The sequence below is a fragment of the Ambystoma mexicanum genome, chromosome 10, assembly GCF_040938575.1.
Source record: "Ambystoma mexicanum isolate Mex_15411 chromosome 10, UKY_AmexF1_1, whole genome shotgun sequence".
Classification (NCBI taxonomy): Eukaryota; Metazoa; Chordata; class Amphibia; order Caudata; family Ambystomatidae; genus Ambystoma; species Ambystoma mexicanum.
This window is the reverse complement of record NC_090932.1, coordinates 613,819,094-613,843,982: the sequence shown is the minus strand read 5'-3', so window position 1 is coordinate 613,843,982 and position 24,889 is coordinate 613,819,094. Positions and strand designations below refer to the sequence as shown.

The 24,889-nt window shown below is 48.5% G+C and overlaps 1 protein-coding gene across 2 annotated transcripts in view; it reads right to left on the bottom strand.

Annotated features, from left to right (window-relative positions):
• The window catches only part of NYAP2 (neuronal tyrosine-phosphorylated phosphoinositide-3-kinase adaptor 2), a 1,523,268-nt gene that overhangs the window by 857,409 nt on the left and 640,970 nt on the right, over window positions 1-24,889 (bottom strand). For both annotated transcript variants that reach the window (XM_069618180.1, XM_069618181.1), the window contains exon 3: window positions 3,426-3,727. In XM_069618180.1, coding sequence (XP_069474281.1) covers window positions 3,426-3,727 — 302 coding nt within the window. The remainder of the gene's footprint in view (window positions 1-3,425; window positions 3,728-24,889) is intronic.

The following is a 24,889-nucleotide window of genomic DNA, read 5'->3' as shown; positions in this document are numbered from 1 at the left end:
TTGTAAAGAAATGTGTTGTTATTTAAACACATCTATCATTTCCAGGATTATTTTGCTATGTTCCAAATAGTTCATAGATTTGGTATGTAAGAAATACTCACATGCTCTTAAACCGCCTTTATGTTTGATAGATGTATATAGGGAAACCACATCCAAAATTGCAAGTAAAAAAGTGGGTTAGTGTCCCTCAGATATGAAGGCAGGGTGATAACAAAGGATATCAAAGTGTCATTCACGAATTTAGAAATGTTTTCAAGCAGAGCTCCACAAAGGGTGACAATTGGTCTGCCCGGGGGTCTTGTCGTGTTCTTATGCAGTTTAGGCAAAAAATAAATAGTCAGCATTACTGGAAAGCTAGGATGCAAAAATGTACACAGGTCTTCATCCTGTAAGCCTTTGTCAAACCACATTTTGAGGAGCTCGGTAAGTTTTACTATCATGTCTTCAGTGGGATCATTTTTCAATATCTCATAACAGGCTCGATCAGTAAGTTGTCTTTCGGCCTCCTTGATATAAACATGTCAATTCATGATCACAATATGTGTGCCCTTATCTGAGGGTTTGATGATGGAATCCAGAAGTGAACACAACTTGATTAGAGTCTCTTGTTCTTGGTGACTGAGATTGTATTTATTGGAAATTCTCTTTCTTCCTATGCTCTTCAAGTCATCAATAACCAAATCATGAAAAGCCTCAATATGACCACTAGGATTAAAGATGGGGTTAAACCTGCATTTAGGTTTGAGTTTGCTCTTTCCTGTCCAGTTGGTTTGGAAATCTGATAAGTCCCACTCAGGATCTAGGACATTACCAGAATCAAGGCTTTCAGATTCTAGATGGAGGAAATCAGTAAAGGTCGTGACATCATAGATGGACACTGATGTATGCCCATGTTCTGTTTCTGTTGGGCCATCTTTGGGTGGGTTCATAGCAAAGAACTTTTTTAGTCTGACCTTCCTCATATACTTGTCAAAATCAATCCTGGTTTCAACATATTTGAAGGAAGCAGTTAGACAGAAATTAAGTCCCAATTGAAGTATCTTAGATTCTGCAGAGGTGAAGGTACGAGTGGACAGATTGACTATCAACATGTCTAACTAATATATATATATATATATATATATATATATATATATATATATATATATATATATATATATATACATATATGAATATATGAAAAACAAAAAGAAGACTGGTGCACAGTCTGATATAATATATATATTTAATAGAACATTCAGTGTTTTTTTAGTATTTGAGTTTCCTTAAAAATGTTATTCGTTATTTTCTTCCATTGAGTAAACATCACTGGATACCGCAATTCGCTGCTAATAGATGGTGGATTAAACTTTGAGGAATCGTCTTTGCTCAAACACATTTACAAACAGTTAAAGAGCTAAAGTGCTAGTGCTAAGTATAATTATTAAAAAATCAACTATAACACCCCAAATGTGCAAATTCGTGATATTGTCACGAGCATACAAGTACAAGAACTGGTAAAAGCAGCAGCTTGTCAAAGACATGGATTTAAAGGGATTTAAAAGCTCAATGGACCCAATAAATCCAAACCCTGCTGGGCAGAGTAGCAGCACTATAGAAAACTATCCCACCTCAAATGGGTTAGCATCATCCCACATGTCAAAATGTAGAAAGACATTATGGAAGAGCAGCAATATCTCTGGCATAATAAAGTGCTCACGTTCATAATAATACACACACACATGTGTTGTGTAAATGTCCAGCAGCAATAATTCCGCCCAAGTGGGCTATCATAACTTCACATAACAAATAAAGTACATCTGTAGCAAAGAAAAATAATAATAGCTCCCAGATTCAAAGAACTGTAGTGCTAGGGGGTTCCACTAAGACGTTTGTAAATGGAGCACCAATGACAGTAACAAACTGTTGTTACAAAAAAATGAAAGCACTTACAGATACAATATAGGAAGGATTCAAAAGCACCAAATTCCTACACAAGTGTGACTTTTTAGATTCTCCCTAATGAAGATTTAAATAACTATTTTAACAAGAATAAGATGGTGATCCAATATTTTTGAAAAAGAATTTCCATCAAAAACAAATAAACTAAGTTCTTGTTTATGTATATGTTTACACCCAGTCTTGTCCAATAAGTATACATTCAATTTTGAAGGGATTATTTTAATACAAAAAGATTTGTTTAAATAAAATACTACATTTTGGGGCTCAATGTTGGAAGCAGCGCACATAAACTCAAATTCACATTCACTCCTGGACTTGGCCAGTCTATTCACAAAAGAATTTACACTGAGTAATTCTGACTTACACTTAACACATTGGGGCCAGGTTTAATGCAGAGTTACTCAGTGTAATTAGTTTTGTGAATATCATAGCCCTTCCCAGGGGTATGTCAAGAATAGGTCAAGATTATTCTGTGTAATGTCTTGATGAATTGGTCAAATGGAATTTTATCAAAACATATCGAAGATGTGATTTGTAGACGGACAAGCTGCTGAAAAGATCATGCAGGCTACGTATATGAATCTCTGCTTGAGTCCTTTGCAGTTATGTACAGAACATGTGCATTTAAGACTGAATACATGAATCAAAAATAGTATCTTATTTTTTTAAATATTATGGAAGGTGGAATCTGTATCTTTCTATGGGAATTTTATACGGAAGATAAACTGATTCTAAATGATCTATGCAGATCTCAGCTTTGCACTTGTGAACACACATTGGTCAACGCTGTAGGATACACTGAATTATTCTGAGGGGGATCCAAGTGTGATCAGAACAGTGAAGCACATTCATAGAGATATTCTTCTAGGAACATGTATGTTAAATCTTAGGAAGGCACACTTTCAATGTTTCATTGCATGTGTGCCCTGTGGGGTTTTCAATGAGAGGTGAACATTATCTTCAACAACATCCGTGTAGCAACACTTATAGAAGGTTCTCCGTGACTGATCTATGTAGTGACATGCAAATGCAAAAAGATATTCTGTAAACACATATTCCACTATAAAATAGGCTACGATATGATATGCCAAATATCTTGGTATCTGCTTTGAGTGTCATTTGGCATCCATGTTGTGTCAGTGTTTACAAATATGTTCTTACACAAGCAGGGGTCGAGACAAAAACATGTGTTACAACATTTCCGAAGTAGTCATCCAAACAGCAGCACACTGATATTGTCATCAGTTCCAATCAATGCAACAGTTGTAAAAGTTATGTATTGACAATTGTGATGTCCTTTTACAAGCTGATCAATTTTGCATTCAGCAAAATTAGTGGCAGTTGATGACTAAAATATCAATAGACTTGCCTTGCTAACTTGGTTCTCATCTAAATGAAGCCAGACAATCACATTGAACTACAAAAGAAATCCATCATCATTGATTGCAATTACTCATCATTTCAAACACAAAAATTGAATTTACCTTCTGTCCTGTCTGGAAACCTCCCACTCTTGCCCAGTGTCCCATAATTGACAGTCTCCGATGAAATGCTGAGTTTAGTATTAGGGTCTCGCTTAGGCTTTGGTGGTGGTTGTTTACGGGAACAGCTGCTGCTGTCATCATCATTTCCCCCTACAGAATGAAGAGACTGTGATCTCACAGAAAATCCACTAGAACAAGGATGTGGCAGTCTATCCTGAGGTGCAGGCATTGTCATGAATCCCATTCGGAAATGTTTGCCCACGTAGCTCCCATCATGTTCTCTAGGCACATCTCCACCTAGGCTGTAGAAACAAGATGAAATATCAATGCAATGGCGTTTTAATAAAAAACACGACCATATATTTATTTACCCAAGCAGTCCTACCCTTTTTAAATGTGATATTAATATGTTTATTCAAAGAATACTGGAACATGCTTTCCACCTGGTCCATATTAATGTTGCACAACTTAACATAAGTTCTTTAAATATTATTTCATATTTAGTATTCCAAAATTGGCCTGCCTCCAAGATGTCATTGTCTTCTGGAAAGTATAGTCTAAACCTTAGGTATCCTTTTTTCCAGCATTGATGGTGTTATCCTTTCATTCCTGCCTTTGAAACATCTCCCCTGGAGCTCTAAATGTGTTAAGATTCTTCTAGGGCATAGTCACAGAGCTTTATATTTCCAAACGAATTTCTCTAGCCAGAATGCACCTTGACGGTCACCATTTCCTTGGATGCAAGCAAGCACTTGGGTTCTGTTTCAGTAAAATCCATACTAAGTGAAGCTGAGCAAACTATGGGACAGTTGTGCAGCTCCAGCTATTCAAATGTTTCTTATGTGTAATTAGCAGGGCCAAAAAAATTAAGGTTAACAAATTGATTCGAGATTTTAGGGAATACATATTTTCAAAGATTTTAACGTATTGGAAGAAAGGTGTAATTCTACGTAATCTCAGAAATGTTTATGGATATTGTTTGATATTTATTCAAGTTAACATGAAACACCAAGAGCCCATAATGTGACTGGAGCATCAAAACAATGATTGACAACCGAGAACGTTATTATGAAATAGAATGGATTTTGAAGTGCCATATTAGAGATTAAGAAAATACAGGTTTGGCCTCTTAGGATGTATATCTACTAATTGAAGGCCATATGTTTGTTGCATTTATGATTCCTACTCAAAATATTTAACATTCCATCATAAGACGTGTCCGGCCAGAATAAGGATGAAATGACAATACAATCCACCAATGCATTAGGCAGTCTTATTTCTTAGATATATTTTGAGGTTTTCATCCTATCGTATGGATGCTTATTGTGACCTTTTTGGTTTTCAGTATAACATATCGATTGCTTTGGAGCATCTGTGCATGTGTAAATTGATTATTATTCAGCCTGCATTCAAAACCAATAAAACAATTATATCTCTCTTCCGAACACATATTGACATGACATTTCCTCCTTTTTCATTTCCAAACTAGAATAAAGCATGGTAGATTCCAGTAGATACATTTAATCAAGTTTAATTATTTTTAGCAAATAATGCATTTTCTGTGTGAATTGATGCTATCCCTGACGTGCTTCCTGTAAATGAAGAACGAATACTGCTTAAGCAATAAGCCCCGGGAAGCAATAAGCAAGTGGGGTGGGGGCATTACCACTTCAGGTAATGCTGGAGGGCCCATAATTACAGGCCAGAGCGAATCGATGTCCTCAACGAAGGCCTTGGGGCATTACCTGAAGTAATGCCGCCCCTGAAAGCTGCTTACTGCTAGTAGCACCCCAGTCTGTAAGAACGGGGTACTAAAATCATGTTTTCTGTTCCCGAAATGTGAGGGAGGTGGGAGGGGGGTTAGTAGACTTACCTCATTGGCTGGGACCCCCCCCCCCACCATAGCCTAATGACAGCAGAATACAATGATGAGTATCATTGCTAAACTGTTGCTTGGGGATGAAACAGAGGATAGGTCGGCATCTTGATTCCTTTGAGATGAAATGAAGCACAAATAAGCATGAAGCAAGCTGGGGCCCCATTGTTTAATGTGCCCCACTGCGTGAAAAATACTGCTGCAGAGACCCACAGAAATGTTCAATTGAAAACTTTTGCAATACTGAATGTGCATCTGCCAGCTTGGGACTACTGAGGGAGATCCCTGCAAGCAAGACTGTAATCTCGCTTGGGGGATCTGCCCACATTAAAAAGAGCACTCACTTGTAATGCTTGTGAATGTTGTAGCATGGCTGTGAATCATGGACACTATCTAAATAAATATGTAACGTTGAAAGTCTGCAAGGCGACATGTAAATATTCTGGATGGTTGCTAAGCACTGAATGTGTGCTTGGTAGCAGCTTTTTTTATATTAGGGCAGACAACATCTATTATGAGTCAGGTGCTCCCCGGGTTTCTGTTATGCTGAATCCTAAGGTCTACGGAAGAAGGAAGAGTCAAAAACAAGTTGAACAATAAGGGGGTCATTCATAGAATCCAGCGCACAAGTGGCGCACGCGGCTGTTGCACAGTGTGCGCGTGCGACAGTCTGCGCCAGCCGCGTGCGCTAAAATCCATTTCCACGCACAGCGTATTCATGGATTTAAACATCCAAAACCAGCCGTGGCGCAGAGTGGCGCAGCGACCCTGCAGCAGCACCAGTTACGCCCCCAACCCCTCCCTGTGCGCCATGCACAGCGCACAAATCCCGTACATGGCACACAGGCCATTGTACCAGCATACAGCCCCCAAACATGAAAACGCCTGGAAAACTCCCCGCGCACCCCTCCGAATACATATACACCCCTGCGCGGGGAGTTTGACACGCGACTGGCCCTGTGCGAGCGGGATACGTGTATCACTGGGGTTCGCAGGGAGTTTCACACGCGATTGTCCCTGTGCGAGTGGGGTGCATGTATTTCGGGGGTTCGTGGGGAGATTCACACGCGATTGGCCCTTTGCGAGCGGGGTATGTGTATCCAGTGGGGTGTGCAGGAAGTTTCACACGCGATGGGCCCAGTGCGAGTGGGGTACATGTATTACTGGGGTGCGCGGGAAGTTTCAGACGCGATTGGGCCTGGGCGAGCGGGGTACGTGTATTTCGGGGGTTCACGGGGAGATTCACACATGTTTGGCCCTGTGCGAGCAGGGTACGTGTATCCAGTGGGGTGCGCGGGAAGTTTCACATGCGATGGGCCCAGTGCGAGCGGGGTACATGTATTACTGGGGTGCGCGGGAAGTTTCACACGTGATTGGGCCTGTGCGAGTGGGGTACATGTATAACTGGGGTGCGCGGGAAGTTTCACCTGCGATTGGCCCTGTGCGAGCGGGGTACGTGTATTTCGGGGGTTCGCGGGGAGATTCACAAATGTTGTGCCCTGTGCGAGTGGGGTACGTGTATCCAGTGGGGTGCGCGGGAAGTTTCACACGCGATGGGCCCAGTGCGAGCGGGCTACATGTATTACTGGGGTGCGCGGGAAGTTTCACACGCGATTGGGCCTGTGCGAGCGTGGTACGTGTATAACTGGGGTGCGCAGGAAGTTTCACATGCGATTGGCCCTGTGCGAGCGGGGTACGTGTATCACTGGGGTTCGCGGGGAGTTTCACACGCAAATGTCTCTGTGCGAGCGGGGTACGTGTATCCAGTGGGGTGCGCGGGAGTTTCACACGCGATTGGCCCTGTGCGAGCAGAGTATGTGTATCCAGTGGGCTGCGCGGGGAGTCCCACACATGAATTGGCAGTGTGGCTTCTCCCAGGTGTGCCATCTACCCCCTCCACAGCCCCTGCAGGCAGCCCACACCACAAGGGACACCCCTGCACCCCTGGTCATGTCCCGCAGGCAGCCCATCCCCCATGGGCATGCCCCCCAGCCAGGCCACATGTCACCTTGCACTAGTGATCACCAACTCATGTCCCCCTGCACCCCCACCCCCAGCAGTGAGGGGCACCTGCCAGCAGGCCCACAATCATGTCCCCCTGCACCCCCACCCCCCAGCAGTGAGGGGCACCTGCCAGCAGGCCCCCACTCATGTCCCCCAGCACCCCCACACCCCAGCAGTGAGGGGCACCTGCCAGCAGTCCATCACTCATGTCCCCCAGAACCCCCTGCACCCCTAGCCCCCAGCAGTGAGGGGCACCTGCCAGCAGGCCCCCACTCATGTCCCACTCATGTCCCCCGGCACCCTCACACCCCAGCAGTGAGGGGCACCTGCCAGCAGGCCCCCACTCATGTCCCACTCATGTCCCCCTGCACCCCTACCCCCCAGCAGTGAGGGGCACCTGCCAGCAGGCCCCCACCCATGTCGCCCTGCACTCCCAACCCCCAGCAGTGAGGGGCACCTGCCAGCAGGCCCCCACTCATGTCCCCCTCCACCCCCACCCCCTAGCAGTGAGGGGCACCTGCCAGCAGGCCCCCACTCATGTCCCACTCATGTCCCCCTCCACCCCCACACCCCAGCAGTGAGGGGCACCTGCCAGCAGGCCCCCACTCATGTCCCCCTGCACCCCCACCCCCTAGCAGTGAGGGGCACCTGTCAGCAGGCCCCCACTCATGTCCCACTCATGTCCCCCAGCACCCCCACACCCCAGCAGTGAGGGCACCTGCCAGCAGGCCCCCACTCATGTCCCCTGCACCCCCACCCCCCAGCAGTGAGGGGCACCTGCCAGCAGGCCCCAAATCATGTCCCCTAGCACCCCCCCCGCAGTGAGGGGCACCTGCCAGCAGGCCCCCACTCATGTCCCCTGCACCCCCACCCCCCAGCAGTGAGGGGCACCTGCCAGCAGGCCCCAAATCATGTCCCCTAGCACCCCCCCCGCAGTGAGGGGCACCTGCCAGCAGGCCCCCACTCATGTCCCCCAGCACCCCCACCCTCCAGCAGTGAGGGGCACCTGCCAGCAGGCCCCCACTCATGTCCCCCTGCACCCCCACCCCCCAGCATTGAGGGATACCTGCCAGCAGGCCCCCAATCATGTCCCACTCATGTCCCCCTGCACCCCCACCCCCAGCAGTGAGGGGCACCTGCCAGCAGGCCCCCACCCATGTCGCCCTGCACTCCCAACCCCCAGCAGTGAGGGGCACCTGCCAGCAGGCCCCCACTCATGTCCCCCTCCACCCCCACCCCCCAGCAGTGAGGGCACCTGCCAGCAGGCCCCCACTCATGTCCCCCTGCACCCCCACCCCCTAGCAGTGAGGGGCACCTGCCAGCAGGCCCCCACTCATGTCTCACTAATGTCCCCCTCCACCCCCACACCCCAGCAGTGAGGGGCACCTGCCAGCAGGCCCCCACTCATGTCCCCCTGCACCCCCACCCCCTAGCAGTGAGGGGCACCTGTCAGCAGGCCCCCACTCATGTCCCACTCATGTCCCCCAGCACCCCCACACCCCAGCAGTGAGGGCACCTGCCAGCAGGCCCCCACTCATGTCCCCCTGCACCCCCACCCCCCAGCAGTGAGGGGCACTTGCCAGCAGGCCCCCACTCATGTCCCCTGCACCCCCACCCCCCAGCAGTGAGGGGCACCTGCCAGCAGGCCCCAAATCATGTCCCCTAGCACCCCCCCCGCAGTGAAGGGCACCTGCCAGCAGGCCCCCACTCATGTCCCCTGCACCCCCACCCCCCAGCAGTGAGGGGCACCTGCCAGCAGGCCCCAAATCATGTCCCCTAGCACCCCCCGCAGTGAGGGGCACCTGCCAGCAGGCCCCCACTCATGTCCCCCTGCACCCCCACCCTCCAGCAGTGAGGGGCACCTGCCAGCAGGCCCCCACTCATGTCCCCCTGCACCCCCACCCCCCAGCATTGAGGGACACCTGCCAGCAGGCCCCCAATCATGTCCCACTCATGTCCCCCTGCACCCCCACCCCCAGCAGTGAGGGGAACCTGCCAGCATGCCCCCACTCATGTCCCCCTGCACCCCCACCCCCCAGCAGTGAGGGCCCCCACTCATGCCCCCCCCTACATGACATAAAGATGCACAATCATGGCCCACTTCTACACCAAAATACCACAGCACGCCACCCCATTCTTGAGACGCAATGATTTCCCAATCCGACCCACACTGACATGCCTATCTCAAGACACAAACCAAAACTCAACTATGTACACCAACACATGTCCGTCACACACAGGTTGGCATTGATTGTGTAAACCCACATTTTCACATGCATGAACCCAATGAGCGAATTACACACACGGAAGTAAAATATCAAAATGTATTATGGACAAAAAAAAGCAATGAAATGAAAGCATAACAAAATAGCAAACATGAAATGAAAAGCATGTGCAAAAGATGAGTAAATGAAAAGTATAACCAATCCAAAGAAATCCAAAAGAAAAATAGTCCAAACTCTCCCTCCACCAAAGCAAATCCAAAGGAAACGTAAAAAGAAAAATCCATTAATTCATGGTGAAATCCAAAGAAAAAGTTCAAAATAATCCATTGTCCAACTATGTACAATCCATTGTCAATAAGAAAAATCCATAAATCCATGGTCAAATCCAAATAAAAATTCCAAATAAATCCAATGTCCAACTATGTACAATCCATAGTCAAGGGTCCATGAGCCCAACGAAAGAAATGAAACCTACCTAAGAAACTACCTAAGAAAAAAACTATATACAAATGTGTGGGGCATAGTCCAATCACCCCAAATCAAAGGAAAACGAAAATGAAACCTAACACTAAAAACTATTTACAATGGCAGCGGGCTAGTCCAACGGCTCACTTTTCGATGTCCCGGGCCAGGGCATCATCGAACTCCATGTCCTGGAGGCGGTCCTCTTCCATGGCCCCGAGGGTTCGCAGGGACAATGACATGTTGGACTCCAACTCCGTGCGAATTGCCTCGAGGCACTCGGCCCGCCTCAGTGCCCTCCGCATAGAGTTCTCCGCCCTGACCATTGTGAGCCGTCCTCTTCCGCCCGCCGCCGCTCCGCACCTATGGCCAAGCCCAACCACTGCCACACAGAAGACACTTCCAATCCTGGGTCCTCCTGCCCTCTGGCCGATGCCTGCCCCTCCGATGTTGAAGGCCCCGGGCCATCATTGCTCCCACCTTTTACCTGCTCTGGCTGGGGTGAAGTTGTCATGGTGGCCACCCCTGCTGGACGTCCGACTCTCGACTGTGGCAGGGATGTGTCCTCCACCAGCCTGGCCACTGGGTCAGAGGCAGCTCCACAGGGTACCCAGGTGATACATGGGTGGGAAGATGGCATGGAGGACGACTGTCGCATTGGGGGTTCAGGTGAGGAGGGGGTTGCAAGAAGGTCCAGCACACGGATGAATCCAGCACTGGTGACCCGTCCCTGTAGGTCAACGCGGCCAAAGAGGCATCCGAGATGACTTGCAGTCTGTTCACGAAAAGACTGCAGGTCACCTCACATGCCCCATTGACGCAACGCTATCCCAGCCAGGACAGACTCAACACGGTCCCGAATAGCCGCGTGGAACTTACCACAGAATGCACTTTGAAGTCCTCAGCTGCCCCCTGCTCCTGCCGCGAACGCTGCTCCAACACGCTTCCTGGAGGAGGCAACATCGGCACGTGACCCTATCACGTGACTCGGGCCGGCCTTTAAAGGACAAAGGCTACCACCCTTGCGGCGTTAAGCCCATCAGGAGTAAAGCCCAGTGACTGTTAAGCGACTGTTAGGCACTGGTGGCTTCATTCTACGTACTTTTGCCGAGCCACAACAAATAATGACTTTATCGGCAGACTGCCCCCAGACCCGAAAAAAATCCTTACAGCAACGGCGTTCTACAAATCCTTGGTCCATGATGAAAGCTGCAGTCGTCCCAAAGGTAAGCAAAGCTACTGGACGTGCACTTATGGCTACAAATGAGTTATTACCAACAGAATCTAGCAGCTCTCCAAAGCCCCTAGTCTTTTTGTCTCTCGAAGAGCAATGTGCGCAAACTGATGCCTTAATTCCACCTGTACTGCTCACAGTTCCATCTAATGCCTTAGCAGCACAGGCAGATAATCCCGATCCATCGAGACTCCCCACTATCAATGTGGAATGCAATCCAGCTCCTAATGATGAAATCTCACTTGTCAATGAAACAGACATATCAGCAAACAGAGAGAGTAAGGTTGACTCACTGAACTCAGTGGACGTTCTAGGCGACATTCCGGCGCCTCGGTTCGATGTTAAGACATCTGATACACTACGAACGACGCAACCGGCTATAATGGCATCTACTCCCTTTCATAATAACAACTTCATGAATGCTGCTGGTCTTTCTACAGACAAAGGTCTCTTGTCACATTTAGTGACCGACGAAGAACTGTTAACAATCCCGAATCTTGAGACGGGAAACCTTGCAATGAACGATTTACTTCCCAAACAAGCTCTGAACAATAAACGACCATCTACGCCAACTGTGAGGTTGACTTGTCGCCCCACAGTCAATGACATTCTGTTACAGAAGGGAAGCGCCTGTCATTTTCCGGTTCAGTCGCGCGGCTCCAAGAGCGCATTGGTCAGCACCGAAAATTCAATGATGGCCCCTGCTAATATCTCACGTTTTTTGGCCACAACCAATCCAATTCATTCCCAAATTGATCCTTCCACTCTAAAAATAGCAGGTCGTACTGCTCTAGGAGCAGCCTTTGAATGCACCGAACTTGATAACGACAGCGCCTTGGCATGTCAAGCTCCAGACGTTGGTCGCTCTTCTATCTCGGGTGCAAACAACCAGCTCAGCCACATTCAGCCATTTAGCACCCCTCAGCCACCGGCACCAGAACTCAATCCACTCCCCATTCCATGCGATCGGAGTGCGATTGCTCGCGCTAGTCGCCTACAAAGAGTCGCCGAGCTTTAGGCAAAACGTACTTCCATCATACCTCCTGTATGTGAAAATTCAACGCTGAATGCAAGTACTCCACACCCAAGGCCATCTCAGTTTGGTGAAGACGTTCATCTGACGATTTCTGCAAAAATATTTACCACCTTTAACCCGCATTATAACTTGGACAATTCTGTTGGCTCCTTGTCCCTTCACGACTCTGCACCTCAATCGTTTGGCATTTCACCCGAAGCGCTTTCTCAGATACATAACAACGTCTTAGCTGCCTCGGCTGTTGCCTTAGCTCCATTCACCAAAATTTTTGAATCATTGATAGGATCTATAAGTGATCAAGGTGCTGCCATTTCCAACCTAACGGCAAAAATCCATAAACTTGAACACTTTTCGTGCTTCCTTCAAGCCCAAATGACATCAAATGCTGAAAATGCGGCGCGATGGCAAGACAGGTTGCGCGATCTCGCTGCTCGTCATGATTGTCAAAACGACTCTCTAATGGAAGGCTTGTTGGACGCCGTGAAATGGATGCGAAAAAACACAATCTTTGCCTCCCGAGACCCTTGCAAGACACAAGAAAATTCATCAAGATCCCCCCATTCTCAAGTATCGACCGCACCAGTGACACTTGGAAACGAACCCCCGCAGTCTGATCCATCAATGAGCCTTCCGGCTCCCTCCCATGACACTTCGGTCTCAAACTCAAAAACGCAGGGATCAGTCCCTCAAACAAGCAGTCTCACAACAAAAGAAATCTCGTCACAAGGACATGTACCGGCACAAACCTCCACATCAGTGAACTCATTCAACATATTCAAAGGGACAGCAAAAACAATCATTACAAGCGCCGAAACTAATCTGAAAAAGCCTGCCGGATGGCAGGCAGAGCTCCTTAACAAAAAAAGCACACAACCTAAACAAAAACAACAGCAAATCAAAAAAAAATTTATAAGGAATCTAACAACCCCCAAGAAGTCAAGTCTGTTCACTCGGCATGCTCACACAACGACTTTAATAAAACCTACAAACAATGCACCATTAAGATCAATAGGTGCTAGACTGAGTCCCTCAAGGACCTCAACAAAACGCCGGCGCATAGCCTCCAACGATGTTTCCACTGGAAATGGTTCTCATGACTCTTCTGTTGACCTATGTGATCTATCGACTTACTCAACTGATCTTGAGAATTCCATCAATGCTTCTTTCATAGCTCCAGCTGTAATATCAACTGGGCCATCAATGAGGGAGAAGCTAGAGGCAAATAAAACTTCGAAGATCGCACAATCAAGGACCAATGCTGGACAAATCTCACCCTCAATAAAGGGGAAAGCCCAGCAACCACTAAGTTCTAGGCTAAATCCCAAACACACGTCGAATCAGCTAAAATTGTGCTTGCTTCCAGTTCAGCGCGCTCCCGGTCCTGCCAATTTTGAGTCTCAAACTAGCAAGTGGAAACTCTGTCTCCAAAATATTCACTCAGACGGCAACGAAGTTAACCTAAATAGAGGAAACATCCTAAAATTGTTCGCATGTATACCACCACTGCGAGCCATCTCATCAGACGACATCAAAATTGTGGAATATATAACAGAAACGTCTTCCGACCAAGTGTTTCTCCATATTTCATCGACGGCGGTAAAAAACATGCTACTTCAAGCAAACGAAGATCTCCTGCTTTACGGCTTTGATCTCACCCTCGAACCTCTTACTATGAGAGGCGTTTCATCTTCCAAGGCAAATCGTGACCATGAAGCAAGTCACGGCACCGCCAGGCGTCAGGCCCTGCGCCAATCTCTAGTCTCATCACCCGACATTTTAGACGCTGCCACGCATCAGTCATTTGAAAGAAGAGCCAATAATGCAAAACGATTCCCAAATGGACCATGCAAATAACAATGAGCCAACGTCAAACAACAAGAACTAATTCTACTGTCATGGAACACGAGAGGATTCACGCACTTGTTTAACACTTTTCAAGAATCTTTGGTGAATGTGTTTGCGATATGTCTACAGGAAACGTGGCTACGGGATCCCCCCACTCGCGATGGATTCATTACGCTGATAAATCCAGCTAGGAAGAACCCAAAGGGTCGACCATTTGCAGGCTTGTTAACACTTTTGAAAATCCAGAACTGGTGGTCGCTCGTTGTCTCCACGAACCCTAACCCATTCGTGCAAAGCACTTTGATCAAACTTACATTAAGAGCCACCGTCTCCAATCTTCTAATAATAAATGATTACTGGAATCCCGCCATGATTTCATCAACATCTTTCATTCAGTCAGTATTGAATGAAATAGATCACACCTTTGTAGAATACAACAATGTTTCTGTACTCATCTGCGGCGACCTCAACTGCAGTTGGTTCAAATATAATCCACTTACTAAATTAAACGTCCGGCTTCCTGATCTTGAAGTAGCTCAGCGCGGCCAAACTTGGTCAAAGGATCTTCTGGAACGCAACTGCCAGATGCTAAATGGAACAACAAAGGGCGACTCTCCTGCAAATCCGACGTGGCATAACATGGCTCGAACAAATACCCTCGACTATATTTGGGCCTCGGCGGATCTCTTCCATAAGGTCTCTTCCCTTAAAGTGTGGCCGATGTCATCTAGCGATCATAACCTGCTGCGGCTTGTTTGGCATGAAGAGCTCTGCAAAACGCCAGACAAATACTCTTTTCAATTACAAACAAATGCAGCAGGCAATCGATTAGTAATCAATGGATCTGCTATCGTTAATTTATGCCACAGCGTAAACGAATTCGAGACAGTAGAATAAACACATCTGCTGATGGACTACACTCAAATAATTTCAAATTCAAGAACGTTCGGATCACTGCCGAAACATCTATATAGTTCTGAAATTGCACTGGCAAAAAAACTATTAAGGAAAGATCTCAGGCAAATTAAAAGAGAGCCGTGTGACCTACGCTGTAAGGCAATGAAGATCAAGAACCGACGACAAGATTATCGAAATTGGCTAAGATCACACTCAACCATCATCGATCAAGGTCGAGCAGAAACGATGTTAAAACTCCTTGTACAGAAAAATACCCGTGAAATCTGGGCCATCCTGAATAAGGGCAGCTCCAAATCATCCCCAGCAATATCTAATGAAATCACCAGCGACAAAAGGCGCAAATACTTCACCTTAATGTATGAAAAACCTGAGTCTGAAGATCCCCCGCAGCCTGACGTGACACTCTCTACTTGGGACATCATACCTTCTTGCAAAGAGATTGAACATGCAATCTCCAAGCTGAAAAATTCAAGAGCTGCTGGTCCGGACCAAATATCAAATCTCATGCTCAAAAAACACAGTGTACACTGGGCGAAATTCATTTACGAGCTGTTCTGTCAGATTACAAACAGCAAGAAACTGCCTTCCTCCTGGTGCAGGGAAATTGTAGTTCCGATATATAAGAAGGGATGTCGAGCCGATCCAACTAACTATCACCCGATCGCCCTCCTAGATACTATTTGGAAAGTATTTGGCTCTTTCTTGCGCCAACAGCTGGTGAATTGGGCAATCTCAACAGGAAAACTTGACTGTCTCCAAACAGGGTTCACGAAAAACGTGGGGACTGATGTGAATCTGACAATATTATCATTCTTAAAGTTGTCAGCGATGGAGGCAAAAAAAAGAATCTTCCTGGCGTTTGTCGATCTTCGACAAGCATTTGACGCCATAAATAGGACCAAACTATGGGCAAAACTACGTTTGTGGCATTGTCCAGAGCATTTGCTAGAGCCCATCATCGCCCTGCACTCCAACACGTCCATTCAAATCAGAGTCAATTCACAAGGCGATCTCACAGATCCAATAAGAACATTTAAAGGCGTCAAACAAGGCTGCCCCCTTGCAGCAGACCTTTTTAAACTCTTTATAGCTGATTTACCCGAGTGGCTAAAGTCTGTCCATTGTTTTCCACCCAAGCTAAACGGAACCTTCATTAATCACCTGGTTTACGCTGACGACATAGTGTTGGTTGATCAAACCCAAATTGGCCTTCAACATCTTCTTCTTCACCTGCATGAGTTTCTAACCTTTAACAAGCTCTATTTAAATGCAGAGAAAACAAAAATCATGTGCATCGGTCAAGGTAGGTCAAAAAAAGACAGGTCTTTCCAATGGCACATAGAAAAAAAAGTGCTAAATGTTGTCAAGTCTATCCGCTACCTTGGAGTAATGGTCAATGACTCGGTTTGCGAAGCTGCATGGACCAGTGATCTGATGGCCAAATTAAAGATCCTGAGTCTCCAAGCTGCCAAAATAAACATTGACTACGGGAAATCTTCTGTCACTCCCGTAGTAACGTTCTATCTGCAAAAAGTAATCCCAACTATCCCTTTTGGCGGCGAAGCAGCCTTGAATATCAATCACAACTTATGGTGCCAACTGGAGGGAACGTTTTGGAGACGTGTCCTGAGCCTTCCGAATCATATCTCCATGTCAGCTTTGAGATATGAGCTAGCTTTGAACTCCATGTATATGACAATTGTCTGGAAATCTCTATCTACCTTGCGAAAAATACTACTCAGATCTACCATCCCGGCATATAACATCTTCAAGCCGGGGCTGGAATCCACCGACAATGTCCTTATTCACACATGGAAGCTCAAACTAAATTCAATTATGGCTGACGCAGGCATATCGGAGGAAGAGCTAGTCAAGCGCCCACAACACGCCAAGAAGAAGCTAGCGGAATGGGATTGGATCACAACCTACAATACCCGCCTAGCCCTTAAATCAACCCTGCCCACTTCCAGAAGTCAAGTCAAACTGAACTGTCAACCAAAATATCTCACAAACTGTCCGTCTCGCCACCACAGGGCACAATTACTAAGGCTGCGACTGAACGCTCTAAATACTAATGAGAAGCTCTGGAGGCAAAAGAATAAAGAAACAGCAAATAATTACTGCCGCTTTTGCAAAGCCACAGAAGTTGAATCTCTAAAGCACCTAGCTATATTGTGCCCAATGCTGACAGATCTCCGTAAGGTGCCTCTAAACGAATTCAAAACACAATCCGAGGAGCTACAGGATAACGCTACAGCAGGTCACAATATCAAGCTCTCTTGCAACCTCATCAACTTCTTTGATGAAGCCCTAAAGTCAGTACCCAACTGAAGGCCGCCAGTATCTGAAAGATCTGCCTTCTCGGTGGTTGCCCTTTTCCGGTAACTGTGTTACCCTATAGTATAACATCTATTGTTAAATTTAACTAAGACTACCCAAGGAGGAGATGGCAGAAAAGGTGAAAAGATGGAAAAAAAAAAAATGTATCTGAATTTTCTTTCTTTTGGAAATGTAACAAAAACATGATATGAAATATCAAGTTGAAGTTTTACAATAAAAAAAAAAAAATAGCCACGTCCGCAGGGAGAGGAAGGCCGTTCCTCCCTGAAAACGGGTCTGGACGTAGGCATCCCTGCTGGAGCCAGATGATGCAGTCACAGGATATGGGACAGGATTGCACACAGGCACCTCTGCGGGAGCCTGTGCTGCCTCCTGTCCCTGCCCCTGCACTGCACCACTAGCACCAGTGGAATCCCCACCTCCAGACCCTGTGTGTGTCCCTTCTGCGTCCTCCTCTTCCACCAAACCCCCACCAACCTGGATGACTCCGTGCCATCTTCCTCTGTCGGACCCTGTGGGGTCTCAGCTGCCCCTTCTGCTGCCGAGGAGTCCACCTCCGACCTCCGCCTCTTGGACCTACCCTCGGCAGCTGCAGCCTGGGACGCGGCACCAGACTCCTCACTCCCCGACTAGATGACAATCTGGGAGGGGAGCCGGGCCTTGCGTCTTCGGCTGGTGGTGCGATCCCTGCCGCTTTGCTCCACAGCACCCTCTCCGCCCTCTTCATCAGTTGACGCTGCAGACAGGGAGAGATAAAACACAGGCATCAGGGCACTGAACAATGGACTGATACTCACATGACAGTTGTACATGAGTGGCAGTGTCAAACTTCAGACATGGCATCACACTCCCCAACACACATGTCATTTCTACTCACACACATGAGCAATTCCATAGAAATATTGCACCAGGCAGCACCATCCATACACATACAATAGCATGAGCACCCGAAGGTGAGCCTGACGTCACATGAAACACGGGGAGTGCACAACACAGGCACACACGCCACCACACTTACATGCATGTGTACATGTCCACCAACTGTCACAGTGATGAGATCGCCATCCATGTCACATCTGGCATTCAGCCTTCTACATGTCAGTGCCACATGCATCCATGTCGCATCACGGTTGCACACTTGTCAAATACACACACATGCACATGTACACAGTGCAGATACATGCAGCTGGAACCACCATCCATGTGTGACACCACAACCATGCCAATGTACATAGACATTAATGCAAACTTGTGTTATCCCACACCTGCATTTGGCCTGCATGCTTACCAACACATACACCATACATGTGTCTCACACATGAGAGGACTCACATGTGTCAGCCTCACGCCCCTGTACATACACATCCATACATGGCCCTACAAAAACACATGTGTAACCTGCCCACTACTGGCACACCACAACACACACAGAGTCCAATCAATATGCATGTACACTTACTGCTTGACTCCAGACGGGTATGCCTTTCAAGGACCTGGACATGGAGCGCTGGGTGTGTACGTTCCAGGACCCCCATTTGGTGGTCTGACAGCTGGCCCCGGCGCCCCTTGGCATCTGCTGCCTTCAAGAGGCGCTGGGCATTGTCGAGGGTCCTGGACCTGAAGTCCTCCCAGCGCTTCCGGACATGTTTGATGTCGCAGACTGCCACCCCCTCCTCGTGGATGGCAGTCACGATGTCCTTCCAGATCCTGGTCCGTCCTTCATTGTCAGCGTGCAAACTTCCAAAGAGGGCATCATACTGCTCCAGGACTTGCTCCACCAGGACACCACCTTCCCTGGCACTGAAGCTGGTGGCCCTCTGCCTCTCTGGCTGGGGGTTGCCAGTGGTGCCAGATGGTGTTGTGCCCGACATGGCAACGCCGAAGGCAGGTGTGGGTAGGCAACTGGGTCCTGGGGCTGGGCTGTGGAGCGATGGTATCCCAGTCGGGAGTCTTCGGTTCCAGCAGGGGTGGTCACAGCAACTGCACCCCTGGCTGACGTGCAGGCAGCAAACGTGGGCAGCAGACAGGCAGGCAGCAGCAGATGGCAGGCCGGAGCGTGCTCGGGGCTTTTGGGGGCAGGAAAATTGCTTTTTGGGCAGGAGCGTGGTCTTCCGTGTGTTTTTGCGTGGCCAGCTTGATACGGAGTGATTTGGCACGTGAGAAAACTGCATGTTACCGTGCTAATGGAGGAAAGGGCCTTAGCGCATAAGTGCGTAAGTGACGTTTCACGTGTGGGCTGGCTTAAAAGGTGCAAGTATCACGCTATTTCCTTGTACGCGCTTTTTGTGGAGAGCAAGCAGGTGTATCTTGTACTTCTTGTCGGTTCACACGCGATTACTTCACAACGTTTCCAGTTCATACTCCCTGTTTCCTCAGACTGCGTTCTTTTCATCTTTTGGCGGGGGTGTTACCTACGCACACACGCGCTTCTTTTTCACGTTCTTTTTCAAGGCAGACGGTGAGTCGCGCACGTATTTTCCAACTGTGGTTGCTCCCGTGTGTCGCATACCCCTTCAGATGTCATTGTATGCTGCGTGTAACACGCGTACGCTTACTTTTGTGTTTCTGGGTGCCACAGCGTAGTGCGGGTTTATTTTCCACGCACGTGGTCTACCAGGTGTTACGTACACATGTGCTTTTTTGCTTTTTTTTTGGGGTGCCTGTGCGTTGCGTGACCCGTCATCTTCCCCCAGGGGTCACATACAGCCTTGCTAGAGCACTAGGGTACGAATTCCATCTAGTACCCTACCCCTTTCACCCCAATTGCCCAGGACAATTGTTTACTGCTTCTCTCATACGCACAACAACATCAGTGCCATGGTTGGGAGGCGACCGGGCAGTAAGGGAGGCAAAGGTGGCCGACCTCCAAAAGGTGGGCGTGGTGGGCGCGGTAGGGGACGTGGCCAGGATTTGCAGGGTGCCCCTAGACCCCCATGTGTGGAGGACCAATCAGGGACACCCATGCCCCCCCAATGGTTGTGGGAAACGTAGCTGACACCATCCCAGCTCAGCCCTTGTTGGACCGGCCCATTTTGGCACCTGAACCGGCACAGGATGACTCCCAGGCTGACTTCCAGGTCAGCAAGTCTAAGCCAAGTGTGGCGGGGAAGGTTGCTGTCACCAGGCCATGTGGATCTGGGGCAGCAATGTCATCTGCTGCCCCAAGTAGGCAGGGTGGGGAGGCTGCAGGGGCAGCTGCAGCTCTATCCACACCAGCTCTGAGTCTCCCAGCCGGGACAGTGTCGGTCCAGGTCCATCAAACCGACGTTGGCCCTGCCAACATCACCCTGCAGCCAATGCCTGCTCCAAGACCTATGTTCATTGTGCCTTCGCACACTTCTAGTAACCAGTCCACCTGCGCTTCTGCCCCTACTGACCAGAGCGGCGTAAGCCACTCAGGATCCACACCACCTTTGAAAAAGAAGAAGAAGGGTGCTCTGGCACTACAGGCTGAGACCCCAGACACGGCTACACACTCCGGCACGTCAAGGAAGCCTTGCTTTAATGACGCCGAACTTGATACACTTGCGGCCTATGTGTCGGCACATAGCTCCAAAATGGTGGTGACTGCAGGGTGCAAGACCACACCTGGTCAATGTAGGGCACACTGGCAGACCATCGCGGACATCATTAGTGCCCTTGGATTTGTGAGGTGCACAGCTGATGATTGCTACAAGCGGTGGAATGACCTGAAACGCAGAGCAAAGAACAAGCTGGCCTCAAATCGTGCCTCTACTCTGGTGACTGGCGGTGGGTCTCCACCAGAGGACAACCAACTCACTGAACATGAGTCTGTTGCTGGAACCTTCGTCACAGAGGAACAGATCCAAGGCGTGGGAGACCTACCAGATTACGACGCATTGTCCGGTGAGTGCCCATGCATGTGTGTGTAATCCATGTGTATGTTGCTTGGGTGACGGGTTCTGAATGAGTGCCAGGTGAGGGTGTGTACTCCTGAGTGGTATGGGTCACCCATGTGCTTCCTCCAAAACATTAACCGGCCCTGGATTTGGGAATGACAGTATCCCTTCTGAACACTGTAGCCAATTAGTGCCACATTACTGCAGTTGCCCTTGAACTGTCATCTTGCAACAACATTATTTATTTAGTGTTCATTCAGGCTGATTGTTTCAATTCTTCCATTTTTGCAATGCATTTTTCAGCCTTAATGCCACATATGTGACATGCTTTCTGTCATTGATTACACCCCACATTGGCCCACATTTGTTACCTTGTTATGTGAATGATTAGACCATTCAGGCAGATTGAGTATCAGCCTGCTCACATTAATTTTTGGGGCCTGTTGGAATGTGGAACATGATAGTTGTTTCATGTCATGTTGAAATGGCCAACCATTGAAGTGTACATCTGCCTGCAATAACTGTATCATTGTACACTGGATGTGTTGCAGTGTGTGGCACATGCATATTTTGTCACACTATTTGGCATTTTTCATCTCATCATGTCCATCTCACATGGATGGGTGACAGTACTCATTCACTGACATATGGCTGTACTTGTCAAATGTACCATGGCTATGCTACATACCATCTGTGTGCTGGCATGTGTCATGTATGAGTATTGGACATGCCACTCACAGGCTAATGTGTGATGCCATTGCTACCCAGCATGCAGCAAATGTGTTGCTTTTCCATCTTGGTGTCCTCAGTGTCTGTTTTTTGCCTCCCCTTCCAACTCATTGACAGTGCATGCATGCTAGGGTTATTGTCATGTGGGACATGTGTAAATCATGTACTGGATCTCTGGCTTGTGAGGCCTATGTGTGTGCTATGGTGCTCATGCCTGTTTACATTTGTTGTCTTTCATGTTCTTGCAGGTGATGACGCACTTGATGCTGTTGAGGTTAAGGAGATGGTGCAGACCCAGGGGGAATCTCAGCAACGACCGGGCCCCAGTGGAGGACGTGGTGTGGTGGTGGGTGAAAATCCTTTCTTACTGCAGACCATACTGTCCAGGGGTGTCTCTGGGTGCACCTCCCCAGACCTCTATTCAGGTGCTGATTCGGATGATGAGACTTATGTGCTGTCGCAGGTGAGTGTTTCTGGCAGGGATTCTGTTCTGTCCAACCCACCTGCAGCAGGGGTAGAACCCTCTATGGGGATGTTAGTGTTGGTAGGTCCGCCTTTGGCGGTTACATATGCAGGGTCACACTCCACAACATCTGATCCTGTTCCTGGGCCAGCAGATCAGAGGGGGAATGCAGTCCTGCAGCCTCAGGCAGTGCCGGCACAGCAAGGTGCAGATCGCCTTGCTCCAAACAGGTGTGTTGCCCGCCTACGCGGTGGCTGTACGCCACCAGGCAATACTGTATGGGAAAACTCCATTTACAGTATAGCAGCACAACAAGGAGCATCGGTTGAAATGATGGCTCAGGCAATGGAGAGGGTGGCCACTTCCATTCTCCCCCCTGAAAGGCAGATGGAGCAACAACAGCAGGTAACAGACTCCATTTGCAAATCACACAGGGAAGACATGTTGGCGTCCAACCGGGACCGACGGGCGGCACTGGAGACACTGCGCGAAGCCATATCAATAGAGTCACAGGGCCACAGGGAAGCCCTGAGGGTAGAACTCCATAACCTCAGGGAGAATCTGGTTGAACTTGAGGCTTCCTGAAATTTTAGGGCACAACAGCAGCTGGAGCAGCTCACATGTTCACTCTCAGCTGAGCTGCAGGCAACCCGTGAGGAGATCCGGGCATCACGCGAGGCCATGCGTGAAGAAATGCAGGCAACCCGTGAGGTGCTGCATGGGGATCTCCGCACTATCATCCTCCAGAATCAGACCTTCCACACCCTCATGCTTGCTGCCATGGAGGACCATACCAGGGCTTTGCGTGGGCTGCCTCCCATAGCACCACTACCTCCTGATGCAGCAGCAGAGGGTGAAGAGAGAGACAGCAGTTCTCCCACAATGGCATAGCCGTGCATGCCATGAGCCCATGGAGGTGTTTTTTTCCGCAACATCCACGCAGGTGGGTGTTGGTGTGCACTCTGTCCTCGAACCTCCTGGGTGGCCTCCCCCCCTTGCCCCCACATGGCCATTTTTTTTTGTTCAGTGTGTTGCCTTGTTTGGCTCCCGTGGGCATCCACTGTGTATTCCGGCTGGGCACATGCAGGCTTATCCTGTGTTTGGATTAGATGCGTGGGTTCCTGACACACACACCCCTCCTGCTTTCCGTTTCCATGGGCTTGCAAAGGGTGTGACCAAGTGACAGTGACTTACACAGTGACATTGGGCTCCCATGAGCTGTGTGGGCAGCCTGTAGTCAATATTGTGTGGACATCCCTAGTGGGTATTGTTGTTGTATTGAACACTGAGTGGTGTATTGATATGTGCTTGTGCATCCATGTCTTCCTCCTTATTCACAAGTACCGTCTTCATGTCTTCACAAGGCCGTCTCCTTTGCAGATGCAGTTCATGTTGTATGCAGTAGACTGACACATTTGCCTGACAGCAACACTCTGCAGTTGGAAGGGGTTGATGTGCTGGCTTATTCAGGTTGTAAGACTTGCACTACTTTGCGTTTGTACTGTCATATTTTGGCAATGTTTCATGCTGTGTTGCTGTATTGTGTTTCTGGTAAGTATTTGGTAATGTGTGCTGTTTGTTATTGATTACTGGGAGCATATTGTCTGTGGCCTGTTTCCATTTGGGACAGTGCACTTTGTGACACTTGTGTCAGGTGTTGTGCATTCCTTTGTTTGCTTTCACATTGCATGACATGCCATGGTGTGTTGGGTGGTGGAGATGGGGAGGGGTTGGGTGACATGGCGCTATTTTCATGTTGTATTTTGCAAGGGGGTTGTCATTCGTGCTGCATAAATGTGTCTCTTTTTGTGACACAGCATTGGTTGTCTTTCGGTAGGTATGGATGCACACAATGTGACACTTCCAGGTGACCAATCTCGGGCTGGTATGGTTGTGACAGTTGACTGTCCCTTATGTCATCATCATTGATTGTCAGCTGGTATGTGCCAGGGCTGTGTGCACTCCACAGGGGTGTGATTTTAGGTGAAGTATTAGCCACCAGCTGCGTACGGGCTGCCTCACCATGTGCCCTTTCCCCTCCCATGCGCAGCGGCCGTGCATGTGGTTGGGGATGTGGGGGCACCACCATGTCCACCGGCAGGCCCCGGCGTGTTGCAACATTGTGCAGGCCACATGCTGCCACTATGATCCTGCACACTACTGGGGGAGCGTATAGCAGCTGCCACCAGAGCGGTCAAGGGAGCGAAAGCGTGACTTGAGCACTCCGAATGTGTGCTCCACTATGCCCCGGGTTGCAATATGGGCTGTGTTGTATCTTACCTCGGGTGGTGTGGTGGGGTTCCAAATTGGCGTCATCATGTGGGTGCTCAGAGGGTAGGCACTGTCTCCTGGGGAGGTGATGATGGGTATCATTAGTGGGGTTGTGACATTACTCAGTATCTGACATGCATGCATGTGCAACTCAGCAAGCAGCCATGTATCTCATGCCACCCAGCTTCTAGGTCCCAGTTT